The sequence below is a fragment of the Carcharodon carcharias genome, chromosome 7 (genome assembly GCF_017639515.1).
Source record: "Carcharodon carcharias isolate sCarCar2 chromosome 7, sCarCar2.pri, whole genome shotgun sequence".
NCBI classification, from domain to species: domain Eukaryota; kingdom Metazoa; phylum Chordata; class Chondrichthyes; order Lamniformes; family Lamnidae; genus Carcharodon; species Carcharodon carcharias.
The window spans coordinates 153,334,222-153,350,576 of record NC_054473.1 but is presented as its reverse complement, the minus strand read 5'-3'; the positions used below and the strand labels follow the sequence as shown (position 1 = coordinate 153,350,576).

At 40.7% G+C, this 16,355-nt stretch overlaps 1 protein-coding gene across 1 annotated transcript in view; it reads right to left on the bottom strand.

Moving 5' to 3' along the window:
• tdrd12 (tudor domain containing 12) overlaps positions 1 to 16,355 on the bottom strand; it is a 181,373-nt gene that overhangs the window by 59,840 nt on the left and 105,178 nt on the right. Inside the window, exons 26-29 of the mRNA XM_041191689.1 lie at positions 8,013 to 8,138; positions 7,760 to 7,879; positions 5,924 to 6,065; positions 1,090 to 1,225 (exon numbers count right to left, since the gene is read on the bottom strand). Coding sequence (XP_041047623.1) covers positions 1,090 to 1,225; positions 5,924 to 6,065; positions 7,760 to 7,879; positions 8,013 to 8,138 — 524 coding nt within the window. The remainder of the gene's footprint in view (positions 1 to 1,089; positions 1,226 to 5,923; positions 6,066 to 7,759; positions 7,880 to 8,012; positions 8,139 to 16,355) is intronic.

The window sequence follows — 16,355 nt, the reverse complement described above, 5'->3', positions numbered from 1 at the left end:
TGTCATATTTAGTAAATTCACAAATAAGGAACAGAAATAATATTTATGTTTCAAAGACAATTCGATTGTGACATTTATAGGGACAAAAGCATAATTCTCAAATATTCAGCATTCCATCATCTTTACCATTCAGGCATTAAATAAGAAAATAAATTGAATGAGAAGCTTTAATTCTAAAAATTGTTAATAATTCTGTAATGGTTACTAGGGGCAGAATCTTTTGGTCGGTGTGCAGTGACGCGCGGCAATGTTGGGCATGTGTCCCAATGTCACTGCGCATCATTCCAATCTTCAGTTCAGTGGTATGCACCGGAGTCGGCTGCGCACCCGCCGAATTGTCAAAGGCCTATTAAGGCCATTAATCAACTAATTGAAGTACTTGTCAGGGCTGCCCATCCAACTTTAAGGTTGATGGGCAGGCGAAGGGCCCAGGTGGCCTTCCCATTTTTCATGGAACTTCACCCAAGGGTGGGATGAGGTTTCATGAAGAGTTTATTAATTTAAAAATGTTTCATGTAAATTCATTTAACATGTACCAGCTCATGTGACAATGTCACATGAGGGGACATGTCTGAATAATTTTATTTTTTTATTTTTCACACCTTTATGACTTTTCTTAATTTCCCTGAGACACAGAGCTGCCGCAGGGAGATTTCGGCACTTTTTTGCACACATGCGTGAAAGAGCGCAGGCCCTGACTCTCCCTCCTCCCCCGGTCCACACAGCTGAGCGCTTCCAGGTGCGCGTCACGCTTGGCGGGCCTTAATTGGTCCACCCACAAAATGGCGGCATGCAGCCAATCACGGGCGGCGATTGGCTGCGCACCCGCCCGCACCCACTCCCGCCCAGCCCACCCGACAGGGAGAAAATTCTCCCCTAGAAGTTTTAATACTAATGGTCAGTCATTATTTAATTCAAGCCATACAGGGGGAAAAAAACTAGATATACGTTTGATATGTATTTCTCAACGCAGACTTCAAATTTTGTTCATTAAAAAGTGTTTAAAAACTCAATTTAATTCTAGGAAACTCATCTGCCCAATTTTAATTTTGTATATTTTCAGACGTTATCAAATCAATATCAACTCACTTAGATCCTTTCTATTTTGTTCAACGACTTTAACTTGCAGCTCCTTGTCCTGAAAAGGCATCCATACAAACTCTTTCATCTCTGGTTTCCAGTTTTTTCCCACAGGTTCCACACCAAATAATGAACAGCAGATGGCCTGCAATACCAAGATAATCATATGGAGCTATATTAATTCACAATCATGATCATGTGTAAAGCTAGATGGCTATAGCGAAGCAATGTAATGACTCAGGATTTGTACTTCTACTAGGTTAAAAAAAAGTTAAAATAATTTATTATTCAGGACAATTAGCTGCATTAGGAAATAAACTTGCTGGGCTACAAGGACCAAGTGGGGGAGTGGGACTAACTGGATTGCTCCACGGGATGCCAGCATGGACTTGATGGGCTCAATGGCCTTCTGTGCGATATATGACTCTGTAACTCAACATAAAATTTGCCAATATGGCATGCATTTCTGCAGGCCTTTTAGGCCAAAGTGTTTCACAGGAACAATTACTGAACAAAATATGACACTGAGCCACATTGGGAACTATTAGAACAGGGAGTTTGGTTAAGAAGGTAGTTTTAAGGAGCATCTTAAAGGAGGCGAGAGAGGTAGAGAGGAAATTCCAAAGCTAAGAGCCAAGGAATCTGAAGGCATAGATGCCAATAGTGCAGCAAAGAAAAATAGGGTTTTCTAGAGGCCTGAATTGGAGAAATGCAGAGATCTTCGCAGGCTGTAAGATTGAAGAATGTTACAGAGATAAGGCCATGGAGGGAGTTGTAAACAAGGATGAGAATTTAAAATCGAGAGGTTCCTGAACTGGGAGTATATGTGGGGTCAGCGAGTACAGGGGTGATGGGTGAGCAGGACTTATTAGTACGAGTTAGGATACAGGCAGCAAAGTTTAGGATGAGCTCAAGTATACAGGTAGTGCAAGTTAAATAAAAAATAAATCAGCCAGGAGAGCAACAGAATTGTCAAATAAGGTAACAAAGGCACGGAGAAGGGTTTCAGCACTAGGTGAACTAAGGTAGGGGTAAACATGGAAAATGCTATTGAGATGGAAGTACATGGCCAATGATGGGGAGGGTGGGGAATTCAAAACTCAGCTCAAGGTTAGTAGAATGTCAAGGAACCGAACAGTCTGGTTCAGGATCAGATAGTGGTCAGAGAAGGCGATGGATAAGGTGACTAGGGAGTGGAGTTGGTGATGGGGACTGAAGGCAATTGCTTCAATTTCCAATATTTAGCTGGAGGAAATTTTTGCTCATCTAATATGGATGTCAGACAAGCAACATGACCAGAAGCACTGGAGGGGTCAAAAGAGATGTTAAAAAGATAGAGCTGGGCTTCATCAGCACATGTGGAACCCAATGTATTTTCAGATGATAATGTCAAGGTGCAGGACTTAAATGAGAAATAGGGGCAGCAGGGACCAAAGGCAGATCTGTGAGGGACCCCAGGAGCTACTCTGCGAGTGAAATTAGAAGGCAATACAGACAATTCTCTGGCTATGATTGGATAGGTAGGAATAAAAACTCCTGCACTATTGAATTATTCATGATTTACTGGGATCATGTCTAAAGAATCAAAATAAGAAAGGAGCTCCAACAATCACTTCCAAATCAAAACTTCGGCATGCAAGCAAGAGAAGTCAGATACGGGAATATTAAGACAAATGGAGAAAGAAACTAAAAAGTGATGATACAGTTAGTACAGAGATAAGAGCAGCTGGTGCTCAGGAATCAGAGCTAATTCATAATTTATCTAATTATTAAGAGCATTGCATCTTTTAAGTGAACAAATAGATCAAGGATTGAAGGAAATGGGTGAGGCCCAGAGTGCCAAGGGAGAAAAAAAAATCACAAAGTGATGTCATACATAAAAATGAGTGGCAAAGGCAGCAGGTAAATATTTAAATTTAATATGTCCAATAACTTAATATAGCTCATGCAAAGAATGCTAAAAGCGATTAAATACATAAACTTTAATTAATCAAATAAATAAAAATGTTAGACCGGCATGATAATGTGCTGCAAGAAAGTGTACCTGGACAGCATTGTAATCCGGGCCAACCACACCTGGTATAAGTAGCTACATCTCAAGGAACTTCAGCTCAGATTTGCTGAGCTGGAATCTGAGCTGCAGACATTGGGTTGGGGCATTAGGGAGGGGAAAGTTACCTGGACACTTCAATTCAGGCGGTAGTCACTTCCCCTAGGTTAGGGTAGTGGTAAAGGTCTGATTTGTGGTCATGAACAGCAAAGCGTGACTTTTAGTCAGACAGGTAAGGGTGCCCCAGGTGCAGTGCTGGAAGAGCCTCGGCCAATGCCCTTATCCAATAGGAACGAGATTCTAGCTGCCTATATTGATAAGGGCAAAGTCTTCAGAGGACATAAACAACTGACCACAGCATCGTGGTACAGGAAGCTATTCAAGTAGGGAAGTGAACAGGAATATAACAGCAGTATGGGACAATATAGTCAGGGGTTAGACAACGTTCTCTGCAACAATGACCAGGAGTTCCAAAGGTTGTGCTACCTGCCCATTGCCAGGGTTAAGGACATATATTTGTAGTTGGACAAGAACTTTTGAGTAGAACAGGGAGGGTCCAGTTGCTATGGTCCATATAGGAACCAACAACATAGGTAGAACTAGCAATACAATTCTGCTGAGAAGGTTTGAGGAACTTAGGTCCAAATTAATAAACAGAACCTCAAAAGGCAATCTCTGGATTACTATGCAAGGGGAAAGTTATACATCTAAAGAGAAAAGTCAAGGGTATAGAGCAGTGTAGCAATTTGGGCAAAAACAAATAGCATAACAGGAAGGGAAAGAGAGAGTTTAATGGAAATAGTGCATCAGAGAAAAAGGTAAAATCAGGGAAAATGGTAAAACATTAAAAATAAACACTATCTGAATGCACAAAGCATTTGCAATAAGACATATGAACAAATACCACAAATAGAGATAAATGGGAATGATTTAATAGCCATTACTTAGGCATGGCTGCATAGTCACAAGGCTGGGAACTAATATTCCAGGGTACTTGATGTTTCAAAAAGACAGACAAAATAGAGGAGGGTGGTAGCACTGATAATAAAACATGATGTAAGTTCAGTAGTGAAGAATGGTCTTAGCTCAGGAGAGCAGGAAGCAGGATCAATATGGATGGAGGTAAGAAATAATAAGGAGCAGAAAATACTGATGGGAGTACAGTGGTTTATAGGCTCCCCTAACATGAGTTATATTGTTGAACAGTGTTAATCAAGAAGTAAAGGAGCTTGTAACAAAAGTATTGCAATAATCATGGAGGGCTTTAAACTTCTTACAGGCTGGACAATTCAAATTGGCCAAAGTAGTTTGGGGGATAAGTTCATGGAATGCATTCAAAATTGGTTCCACAATATATTGGGCCAGGAAGCTATTAGAAAAGAGGATTTAAAGGTATTGTCATATAATGAAATAGGATTAATTAGTCATCTCAAAATAAGGGGTCCTCTGGGTCTATATTCTCTGGATCTTAAAAGAATGAGAGGGATCTTATTGAAGCAAATGCAATTTTGAAAAGGCTTGACAAGGTAGATACAAAGTCCATTTCCCCTAGCTGGGGAATCTAGAAAATGGAAGTACAGTCTCAGGATAAGGGGATGATCATTTAGGCTTGAGATGAGGAGACATTTCTTCATTCAAAGGGTTAGGAATCTTTAGAATTCTCTAGAATTCTAGAGGGCTGTGAGTGCTCAGTCATCAAATACATTCAAGATTGAGATCAAAAAATGTTTGCACTCCAAGGGAATCAAAGGACTAAGGTAGGGGCAAGTAAATTGAGGCTGCAGATCAGTCATGATTCTACTGAAAGGAGAGCCAGGCTTGAGGGGCTGTATGGCTTACTTCTGCTCCTATTTCTTATGTCATGTATAGCAAACAGACATGATTCTGACTGACATTTTAACTCCTTAAGAATTATGTCCGAGTTGGAGGAATCAACCATGATGCTAAACTAAACCCAGAGAATGTTCAATGCAGATGTGGAATCTGATATCTGAGCTGGCAGGTCACTAGAACTCCAGGGCACAGCCTGACTGGGTCACTAATAGGTTTATCTGTCCAGTTCTGTCACTGTAGACTAGGCTACTTAGCTCCAGATAATCTTGCAGCCTAAAGTTCTAACTAGTGTAATTCTAGACAGACAAAGCAATGGGAATCTGCATAATTTTAGCTTAAACTCCCAATATTTCTTCTGCACATTTCAGGGTTTCATAGCTTTGGCTTCGTCAGCCAGTCTCCGAGTTCTCTGGACTTGGGTAGATGCAACGTGCTTGCACTGGGAAAGGTTATGTGCACTCTATGTAGAGTAAACGGAACCCTTACAAAAATGTGTCCGTGTTCATCATACTCCTGGCTGACTAAATGTATTTATTTGTATTTATTTCTTTAAAAACAGAATTTGATTCAACCGAGAGCACAATGGGTGAGAAAGTTGATGATACAAGCTCAAAAAAGAACCTGGATAGGGCTAATAAAGTGGTCAGGAGAGGGGAGACAAATGAAAGGCATTAATACGAGACTCATTTTAAAAATGCCCACATATAGCAAGGCACTATTAAAAACAAACTGGCTGAAATCATACTCCATGATAAATCAATTATAACACCATCTCCAAAAGGTTAAATTGTTGAAAGTAATGCTAAGTTCTTTAATTTACATTCATACTACAGTATTGTGCAAAGTTCTGATGCTTAAAAGTGGTCACAATTTCTCTAACTTTATGTTTAGCTGCAGTGCTTTTTTTTTTAGAAACAACACTTCCCTTTAAATGGGGTTCAATTAACAATTAAAACTGACCTGAAAAGGAAGCTTAAGGGCATCTTTCACTAAAGGCTGAATGTTATTCAAAGAAACACAGCTGCATATCCCAAAATCCACAAAGAACACCTTATAGTTCCTTTTGGAATCGAGAACTGACAAGACCTTCGCCCTACGCCACCTGAAATTTTAAGGAAAATTTGACCGTTAGTTTTCCAAATGAAGAAAAAGTCCAAGACACTGCCATAACCAATAGCAAGAACCTTCACTCTTCAGCATCTGTATCCGAACAATTTACTATTCTTTCAGAAAAAAATCTAGTTTTTGAGGCCCATATTAACTTTCAGGGCAGTTGATGGACTAATGCGCTGACCTGTCCACGGCTGGCAGCAGCATGCTGATTTCCTGACCAAAACTGCAAGGAACTCAACTGGGAAGCAGCTCCACAGTCAATAAAATCTGACAGGCGCAGCCCACCACCAGAGATCATGGCAAATTTAACAAAACAAACTAAGTGGTGGTCTGGGAGGATAATTCCAATCAGGAGAGGAGGAAGGGAAATGATGTTCGGGAAACGGAGATTCCAAGTTAGCATGTGGGGCTCATTCTCTTGTTCTATAAGGAAACCAAAAGAAATTGTAAAACTTAGTTTGCTAGGCCTCTTCGGGCTCTGGCTGCTGTTTTCAGCAAATCTGACTTGGAGGAGAAGCCAGCACAGCTCCCTTATTTAGGCCTCAAACTGAGATTGGCAGTTCAGGCCTCAGTTATGTCAATACTACCAAATTTGCATATTAAAGTTCATTCCATTGGTCTACCAATGCCTGATTTTAAGATTTGCTTCCTTGTATTTAAATGATTAAATCTCTCCCTGGCATTGTCACTCCCTATTCTAATCTGAACAATCCTGAAAGGTCTTCTGGATTTCTGCTCCGCAAACTTTAATTTTGCGAATTCAGTAATTAGTGTCTGTATCATGACCAACAAAAGAAACCTGAATGCTCAGTGGTTCAAGGAATTATTCTAACTGATTTGGAGGGTCCTGTAGTCACCCAAATGTCAGGTTGGAGATACAATTGTGGCATAAATATAACTAAGGTACATGACAGGAGGCAGGCAAAAAAAAACTGGGAGAAGGAAAATTGAACCATGTACAGAAATTGAGAAAGGAAACAGAAAAAAATATATAATTGAAGAAATTAAATAGTCCACATGCATTAATCCGGAAGGAAAATAGCAAAATGAAAAAAAATTAAGAATGGGGAATGAGGCAAGTGGAAAGTGAAGGAAAAAAAAGGAAACATGAGTCAATTTTGGTTTGTACTTCAATAGCATTAAGCATTTTTCAGTAGTGCTGCTATTGGGCCAGAATACTGTAGAATGCTGTTCCGTCTTTTAAAACAACTACCAAGTGATTTTCTTCACTCTTTTTCAAATGTGTTCAAACTCATCTAGTTTCTCTCATTGCTCATCTCCCTCCACCATTGTTTGATGGTGAATGAGGAAATGCATAAATAGCTAAGACCCATGTTTGTTTTCTCCATCTGTCAGGGACTTCTTCGATTTTTTTCAAAAACAATGATCAATTTCAACTTCTCCTCAAAATACCCCATCAACAAGAATCTTAAATTAATCTGCGAAGTCCACAAAAATGCTTTTGTAAAAGTTTCATTCTTTCTTAAAAAATCCAAAAGGACTACTCACATAGCCTGAGTCTCACCCCTCAGATTTTTCTGTAAGGTTGGGTAACGCTAGCTTTATCATGTATACTAAAATGATTGAAGAATAAAACAGATGCTAGGCCCATTCACTCACTTGACAAAACCCACACAAAAACACAATAACATAAGATTTATAATAAGGACATCTGATAGTCACCTCTTCCCTGTTTCACAGAATGCCAAGCACAAGTCACTAACAGCTGGCACGTAAGTGCCTGAAATTAAAGTTTCCTTTTCCGTAATTTTTTGGTTAATTTCATTCTCCAAAGCGCACAGCCTGATGGAAAAGAAAAATAATATTTTGCTTACTATCTTTAGCTATTTCATTTGAAGTGTGTACACATGGGAGAAGATGGAAAAGCTATTTTTACAAACTCTTATCTATACTAATACGAGACATATTTACTCACGCAGCCCGTGTTGCCACTAACTGCACGTGGAATTGCTTTGGACTGTGAAATTCAGAAATTATAACTGAATGGTAATTTCCATCATTCTTGAGAATGGCATGTTTTATCTCTTTACCATAAAATAGCCTATAAAACAAATCACAATATTTGCATCAAATTTGATTTCACAGATGTCCTATTAGAAATCACGATCAGTTTTTTCTCGGAATGAAAGAACATTCTTGAAGCAGCACATTTTTATTAACTGCAATAATGTAGGTAAACATAACTACTCTTTTCATCAAAGTCCTGAAAATAGTTGCGAGATTATGTATTTTGTTGGTACTGGTTTAGGGAGGAACATTGAACAGGATATTTGGCACTGTTTATGTCTCTCTGAACTACTGGAACAGGCAATAAAAGGCTTTGGTTTTACATTGTGTTTGAATTTATTGCTGCTTTGGAGTTTTCATTTTGATTATGAGCACAAAATTTTGATATCTTAGTAATTTGAACATACACTTCTAATCTTAAGGTGAAAGTGCACTACCAATTGAGCTAGTCTTGCAGATAGTGCAGCATGATCATGGTAGGAGGTGGGTTCTAGTGAATTACAGTCAACACTCGCCATTCGCGACCCCCTCTATCGCAAATTTGTTTACCCACATCAATGCGCGTGTACATCTGATCGCGATTTGCTGCCCCAAAACTTTGCTCATCCGCGATTTAAGGTGTTAAACTTCTCATCTAAACACATGTTGGTCCCAAAAGGTTAATAAAACACTGAATTCAGAGGCCATAAAAAATGCTGCTTGTTGTCTTTCCCAAATAGAAAGCGCACACCACACATGGGCAATCTCTGTGCATTTACCATTTCTAATTGCACGTGGTTTGCTGTGATTTACATGATACAGTAACACCTGGCCAGTATTTTACAGTAGAGACAATATAGCACTTTACCAAAAAATCAGTGAGAGAGAGTCAAGCAGAAAATGTCCCAGGAAAATGATGACGCTTGAACAAAAAGTCACAATCTGACTGAAAAATAATGCAAGTGCTACCATGTTGGTCAGGGAATACACGATCAGGTACATTAGGCAGTCTGAGGAAAAATACGGGCCAGTGTTAGTGTTTCTGGTAATCGTACTGCCAAGTTAACTTTTGTGAGCAGGAGAGATCCACACTTAGCGGAAATGGAGAAGTTACTCAACTGGTGGGTAGAGCACCAGCAACAAAGGAGAGCCCAGTTAATGGCCCAATCACTTAAAACAATGCACTTGAATTGTACCAGCACATAAAGAGTAGTAAAGAGGGTAGCGCTGGTATCATCAGTGATGATGAAGGTGGTGCAGAAGGTGCCTCTCCTTTGACTTCCAAAGAATTCTTAGCCAGCACAGGATGGTTCGATCAATTTAAAAAGTGTTTCTGGCTGCATATTGTGAAGTTGGTAGGGGAGGCTGCTTCAGCTGACCATGCAGCTGCAGGTGAGTTTCCTAAGGTGCTACAGGAATAAATAGAGGAGAGAGTCTACCAGGCAGAGCAGATCATCAATGCAGACAAAACTGGCCTGTTCTGGAAGATGACACCAAATAGGGTCTAAGTTTCAAAAGACGACGACAACTCCTAGTTTTAAAACAGCAACGGTCAGGCTGACATTTCTGCTATGTGCCAATATGGCTGGCTTTAAATGTAAACCAATGCTGGTTTATAGGTCAGAAAAACCTCGAGCTTTCAAAGGGAGAAATAAATCTTATCTGCCAGGCTTTTGGAAGGCTAACAACAATGCTTGGATTACAGCAGTCGTATTTGAAGACTGGTTTGTCAATTGCTGGCTGCAAGAGGTCTGCACTTATCTGAGAGAAAATAACCTATCTTTCAAGGTGTAACTAATCCTCGATAGTGCACCTGGGCATCCACACTGCCTCAGAGAACTACCCAGATGTTGATATTTTGTTCTCATCTCCAAGTGCAACCTCACTTATCCAACCAATGGACCAGGGATCGTTGCCTCATTCAAAACCTACTATGCCTGAGGTTTCAGCTACATCCTTCATCTTCTGGAGGCAGGCCCTTGAACCACAAACCATGATTGCTGGAAGGAATTCAACACCTCATAGCAGCAGGCATAATTAAGGACTCATGGGATGAAGTTAGAGCTTCAACCATGAATACCTGCTGTAAAAAAGTTCGGCCTGAGGCTGTGAATGATTTCACAGGGTTCCCCAATGTGGATGCTGAAGTGGCCAGGATTGATGACTTGGCAAAATAAGTAGGAGGGGAGGGATTTGGAGACATCACCACAGCTGAAATGGATGAATTGCTTCAATCTCATCAAGAGGAACTCTCTACAGAAGAATTGGCTGAACTGATTAGATTAAATGAATCTAAACAGGAATAGGAGGAGCCTAAAGATGATGGCAGATCTCCAAAAGGTCAGCCGAAGATTTGAATTAAAAAAACAGGTGACAGAACATGATACAAGCATGGACTTTTATACAGCTATTGCTCCTTACTGCGAACTTTACAAAATTGAAAAACGAAGGCAAAGCAGTCAACAATAACATTCTTTTCATCCACACATTTATCCACACAATGTCATCCGCTATCTCCACCTCCAATCTCAAGTACGCTACCTGTGCTATACAGCGATGTACTGTAACTTGTACTAATCTGTAATTGACAAGTTTTATACTGTTCTTATTTAACTGAGGTCTAACCAAGGTCTTATACAAGGGTAAAATAGTTTGCTTTGTTTGACTTAATAGCGGTCATGTTTCAATAACCTAGTCAATGAGAAGACCCCTGGGTTCAGGCACAATATTTCACCCTTCCTCCAAACGTGATAAGATTCCATCCCACGAGGCACACACATTCTGCCCTGTTCAGCATTATATCTTTTGTGCGTTTGCACAGCTAATAAAGGATTACCTATATACTTTCATTCCGTCTGCTCATGCCTTTTGAGTTACATATTGAATCAGAAAGAGGAAGTACACAGAAAAGGCTTCATGGCCTGGAAAAGGAAAGACCATCCAACTTACAGCTCAACACAGGAGCTTAGGAACAGAAATGGGCTATTTAGCCCCTACAGTCTGTTCTACTATTCAATAAGATCATTGTTGATCTGTACCTCAACTCTCATCTACCTGTCTTGGCTTCATAGTCTTCTATACCCTTGACTCAATTATTAAAAACGCTAGTTCCACACTTTTATCACCCTTTTACGGAGAAGTGTTTCCTAACTTCTGTCCTGAATGGTTTGGCTTTTGATTTTAAGGTTATGTTCCCTTGTCCTGGAGAAAGTTTCCTATATACCCTATCAATTCTTTTACCACATTACTTATTTCTATGACAGGCAGAACGTCTTCTTAGCATGAAGGCAGCATCCTGTTAGTGGCAACTACCACTCTTATTGCTATTGCATAGTAGCAGCTCAAATTTTTGAGATAGTTTACACTGGAAGGGCAAGGTGAGGTAGACAGGGCACTTTTAAAGTCCGAGTGACGGCCTTAGGCCCATTCATGAGTTTGAGAGACATAGAGTGTGAAATGATCTGGTCAGGGTAGCCATTACCCTGCAGGATGCCTCTGATGTGCTCTATTTCAGCATCAAGCTTGAATGGTGAGCAAATGGCTCAGGGCCTATTTACAAGGTTGCCAACAAGACCAATCTTAAAGCGTGTGGAACTGCAAGAATCACAACGTGTGTACTGATCAGTCCGAATTTCAGTGCCAGTGTGATGTTAGGTATGTAGGCCATACGTCCCAAAAACTGGTGGATTGTATCAAATAGCATGCCCCAGCCGATGTTTGCAACGAGCAAACTACAGACCGTACACAACCAACCCATGCTTGCAAAGCACGACACAGTGTGAAACATTAGATGTGAATCCGTGATTGGACAATATTTGCTGAATAATCCTCAAGTGCTAAGAATTGCGTTGACAACCAATTTAAGACTGCCAGTTGGGCTCGCAGTGTGGCGTGTTTGCCTGTACTGGAAACTACATATATTAATACACAGGACCCTGTCCTTTGCAGACAGAAATAACATGTACACACATTGTACCTGTTTAAGTTAAAAAAAAGTGACAGCCATTTGCTAACTCATTCCTCAGGGCAATGCCTTATATTGGTATTTTTGTAGTGCCCTGATGAATGCAAGACGAAAATCTTCAACATGTCTCTTTCCTCAGCAATTATAAATTACAATAACTTCCTTACAACAGATTGTTAGGCTAACAAGTCCTTAATTTCCTGGTTACTCTCTTGCTCTCTCACCTTCCTTAAATAATTGAGTTATATTTGCAATTTTAATTGGAAAATTGCAAACGATCAGGTCCTAGGGATTTGTCAGCCTTATGTTCCATTATTTTTCCAATATAGTTCCCTTCCTTACATTAACATTAGTGAGGTCCAATCCTTGACTCATGGGCCCAAATTTTCCGATGAGCGTCCGAACGGTTCCAGCCGACTCTGATCACAGAAAAAAATACATGCTTACCTGCCAGCATTTTTAAGCCCAGACTTCTGATGCTGGCTGCTCCCTTAAGTCTCCATCATAGAAAATCAGGCAAGTCTCGGCACAACGTAGGACAGGCCAAGCTATGCCCCCTTTTGACTGCACCAGCTGTCATATTCTGGGAAGAATTTAATGCCCCAAAACTTTGTTAATTTTGCTATTTCCAGCTCTGTTTCGCAGTGGAGAATGTGATTTTCAGTATCTACAATTATTAAATATCATGTGGCCAGCATTTCCCAAATCAAATTGCTTGCAGTTTTTTGAATGAACCTGCTGAGACAGAGGGAAAAACTCATGAATTTAAGATTGCCGGAGCTATCAACCTTTGAAACGGCATATCCTCACTCCATCGACAGTGCAGATGCCCCTCAGCCCCGACAATATCCACTGCCCCCACTCCCTCATCCAACAGTGTTTTCCTGTTTCCTTCACCAGTGTTCTGCCTCCCTCACCCCTGACAATGTTCACCCCACTCTCTCATCCCTGACAGTGTTTACACCCTCTCTCCTCACAAAAACGCTCAAACCCACGCTCCCGACAAAGCTGACTCTTCCGACATTGGCCGGAGCAGTGCCTAAGGTGTGGGAGGGGGTAAGCACTGTCGGGAACCATAGAAAAATTGCGGCACAGAAAGAGGCCATTCAGCCCATTGTGTCTGCACCAGCCAAAAAGAGAAAAAATAAACTAGCCATTCATTTTTAATCCCACTTTCCAGCACCTGGTCCTTAGCCTTCCAGGCTACAACATTTCAGGTGCTGATCCAAGTACCTTTTAAATAAGTTGAGCATTTCAGCCTCAACCACCAATTTAGGCAGTGAATTCCAGCTGCTCACTACCCTGAGTAAAGAAGTTTTTCCCTCATTTCCCCACTAATCCTTCTACCAATTACCTTAAATCTATGCCCTCTGGTAATTGACCCCGCAGCTAGGGGAAACAGGTCTTTCCTGTCTACCCTATCTAGGACCCTCATAATTTTGTACATGTAAATTAGGTCATCCCTCAGCCTCCTCTGTTGGAAGGAAAACAATCATCGCCTATTCAGTCTTTCCTCGTAGTTGCATTTTTCAAGCTCTGGCAACATTCTAGTAAATCTCCTCTGTACTGTCTCTTGTCACGTGACCACCAGGACTGTACACAAAATTCTAGCTGTGGCCTAACCAACGTTTTATACAGTTCCATCATGATGTTACTTCTTTTGTATTCAATATTCCACATGCTTTCTTTACCACCTTATTCACCTGTCCTACCAGCTTCAGTGACCTGCGGACATGCACTCCAACCTCTCTCGATATCTTCCTGTTAATTAAGTGTTCCCTTGCTTTGTTTGCCCTCTTCAAATGCAATACCTCACACTTTTCCAGACTGAATTCCATTTGCCACTTTTCCACCCACTCAACCAAACAATTGATATCATTCTGGAGTCAAGAGCTATCCTCTCACTATCAACTACAGGCCCAATTTTTGTGTCATCTGCAAATTTCCCAATCATGCCTCCCACATTTAAGTCCAAATCATAAATAGGTACAACAAACAAGGGCCCCAACACAGAGCCCTGTGGAATGCCACTGGAAACCATTTTCCATTCGTAAAAACATCCATCAACCATTACCCTCTGTTTCCTATCACAAAGCCAATTTTGGATCCAAATGGTCACCTTCCTCCTGTATCAAATGGGATCTCACTTTTTTGATCAGTCTGCCACGTGGGACCTTGTCAAATGCCTTACAAAAATCCATGTAGACAACATCCACTACACTACCCTCATCGATCCTCCTCGTTGCTTCGGCAAAAAATTCTATTAAGTTAGTAAGACATGATCTTCCCCCAACAAAACCAAGCTGTCTATCCCTGATCAAGCTGTGCCTTTCCAAGTGACAGTTTATCCTGCCTCTCAGAATTTATTTCAATAATTTGCCCACCATCGAAGTCAGACTGACTGGTCTATAATTTTCTGGCTATACCTTCTACCCTTTTTAAACATTGGTATAATGTTCACAGACCTTCAATCCTCTGATACCTCGCTTATATCTAGTAGGATTGGAAAATGATCCTCAGTGCATCCGCTATTTCCTCCCTGGCTTCCTTTAACAACCTAGGATACAATCCATCTGGCCATGGTGATTTATTACCTTCAAGGATGTCAGTCCCTCCAGTACTACTTCTCTCATTATGCTTATTGTATTTAATAATTCACACTTCTCTAAGCAGAATGTCTGCATCATCCCTCTCCTTAGTGAAGACAGAGACAAAGTGCTCATTGAGAACCCTGCCCACATCTTCAGTATCAACACACAAGTTACCATGTATATCTCTGAAAGGCCCTACTCTTAGTTATTCTCTTGCTCTTAATGTACCGGTAAAACATCTTTGGATTTTCTTTGATTTTACTTGCCAATTTTTTTTTGTATCCTCCCTTTGCTTTCTCCATTTCCTTTTTAACTTCACTCCTTTGTGCTCTGTATTCCTTTAGGCTTTCTATAGTATTAAGCTGTTTGACTGTCATAAGCCTCCTTTTTCTACTTTATCTTACCCTGCTTGCTTTTGGATAACGAGGGGTCAAAAGATTTGGCAGGACCACCTTTGTTCTTTGTGGGGACATGTTTACACTCTGCCCGTAGAACCTTGTTTTTGAATGCCTCCCACTGATTTGACACCGTTTTCCCTTCTAGTAGCTATAGCTGCATCCAGTCCACTTCCACCAGTTCACCTCTCAGCTTTGTAAAATTTGTCTTCCCCCAATTTCTGTTCTTTGTCCTTTTCCACAATGATGCTAAATCTATTGTATTATGATCACCATTTTGAAAATGGTCCTTCATCCATTTGCCCCACTTCATTTCCTGAGACTAAATTTAGAATTGCGCCCCATGTTGGGTTGGTTACGCGTTGGCTGAAAAAGAATTTTGTATCCTCTGTGCCCTTCACACTGTTTGTATCCCAATTGATATAGGGTAGTTGAAGTCCACAACTATTACTGCCCTATTGTTTTTGCACTCAGAAATTTGCCATGATATTTGCTCTTCTAACTCCCTTTCCCTGTTTGGGGGTCTACAGTACACTTCTAGCAATGCGGCTGATCCTTATTTAATAACCCACATGGTCTCATTTTGATGCTTCATTTAGTATATCATCCCTCCTCGCTGTTATAATTGATTCTTTAACCAATAATGCTACACCCCCACCTTTTTTATCCCTCTCTCCATCCTGCTTGAAAACTCTATATCCAATAAGCTGCCAATTTTGCCCCTCTAAGTGAATTTTCCATTTTAGCGATGATATCATGCTGCCATGTATCTATCTGTGCCCTCAGCTCATTGGCTTTATTTGCTATACTCTTTGCATTTATATATACACCTTTTAAGACTGCCAAATTCCTGTGCTGTACACTTTTTAAACTTGTGCTTCTTTTTCTTTCATAGTCATTCACTAATTCTCCATCTCCCATTCCCTGCTCTGAATTTGCCCTCAGGTTCCCACCCCCCCTGCCAATCTAGTTTAAACCCTCCCCAACAGCACTAGCAAGTCTCCCTGCAATGGTATTCATCCCAGTTCTGTTCAGGTGTAGACTGTCCAACTTGTATCGGTCCCAACTTCCCTAGAAGCAGTTCCAATGCCTCAGAAATCTGATGCCCTCCCTCCTACACCAGCTTTCAAGCTCCGTGTTCAACTGCTCAATTCTCCTATTTCTACACTCAATTGCACGTGGGACTGGGAGTAGTCCTGAGATTATTGCTTTAGAGATCCTGCTTTTCAATCTCCTTCCTAGCTCCCTACAATCTGCTTTCAGGACCACATCCACTTTTCTACCTAAGTCATTGGTACCGATATGGATCACAACCTCTGGCT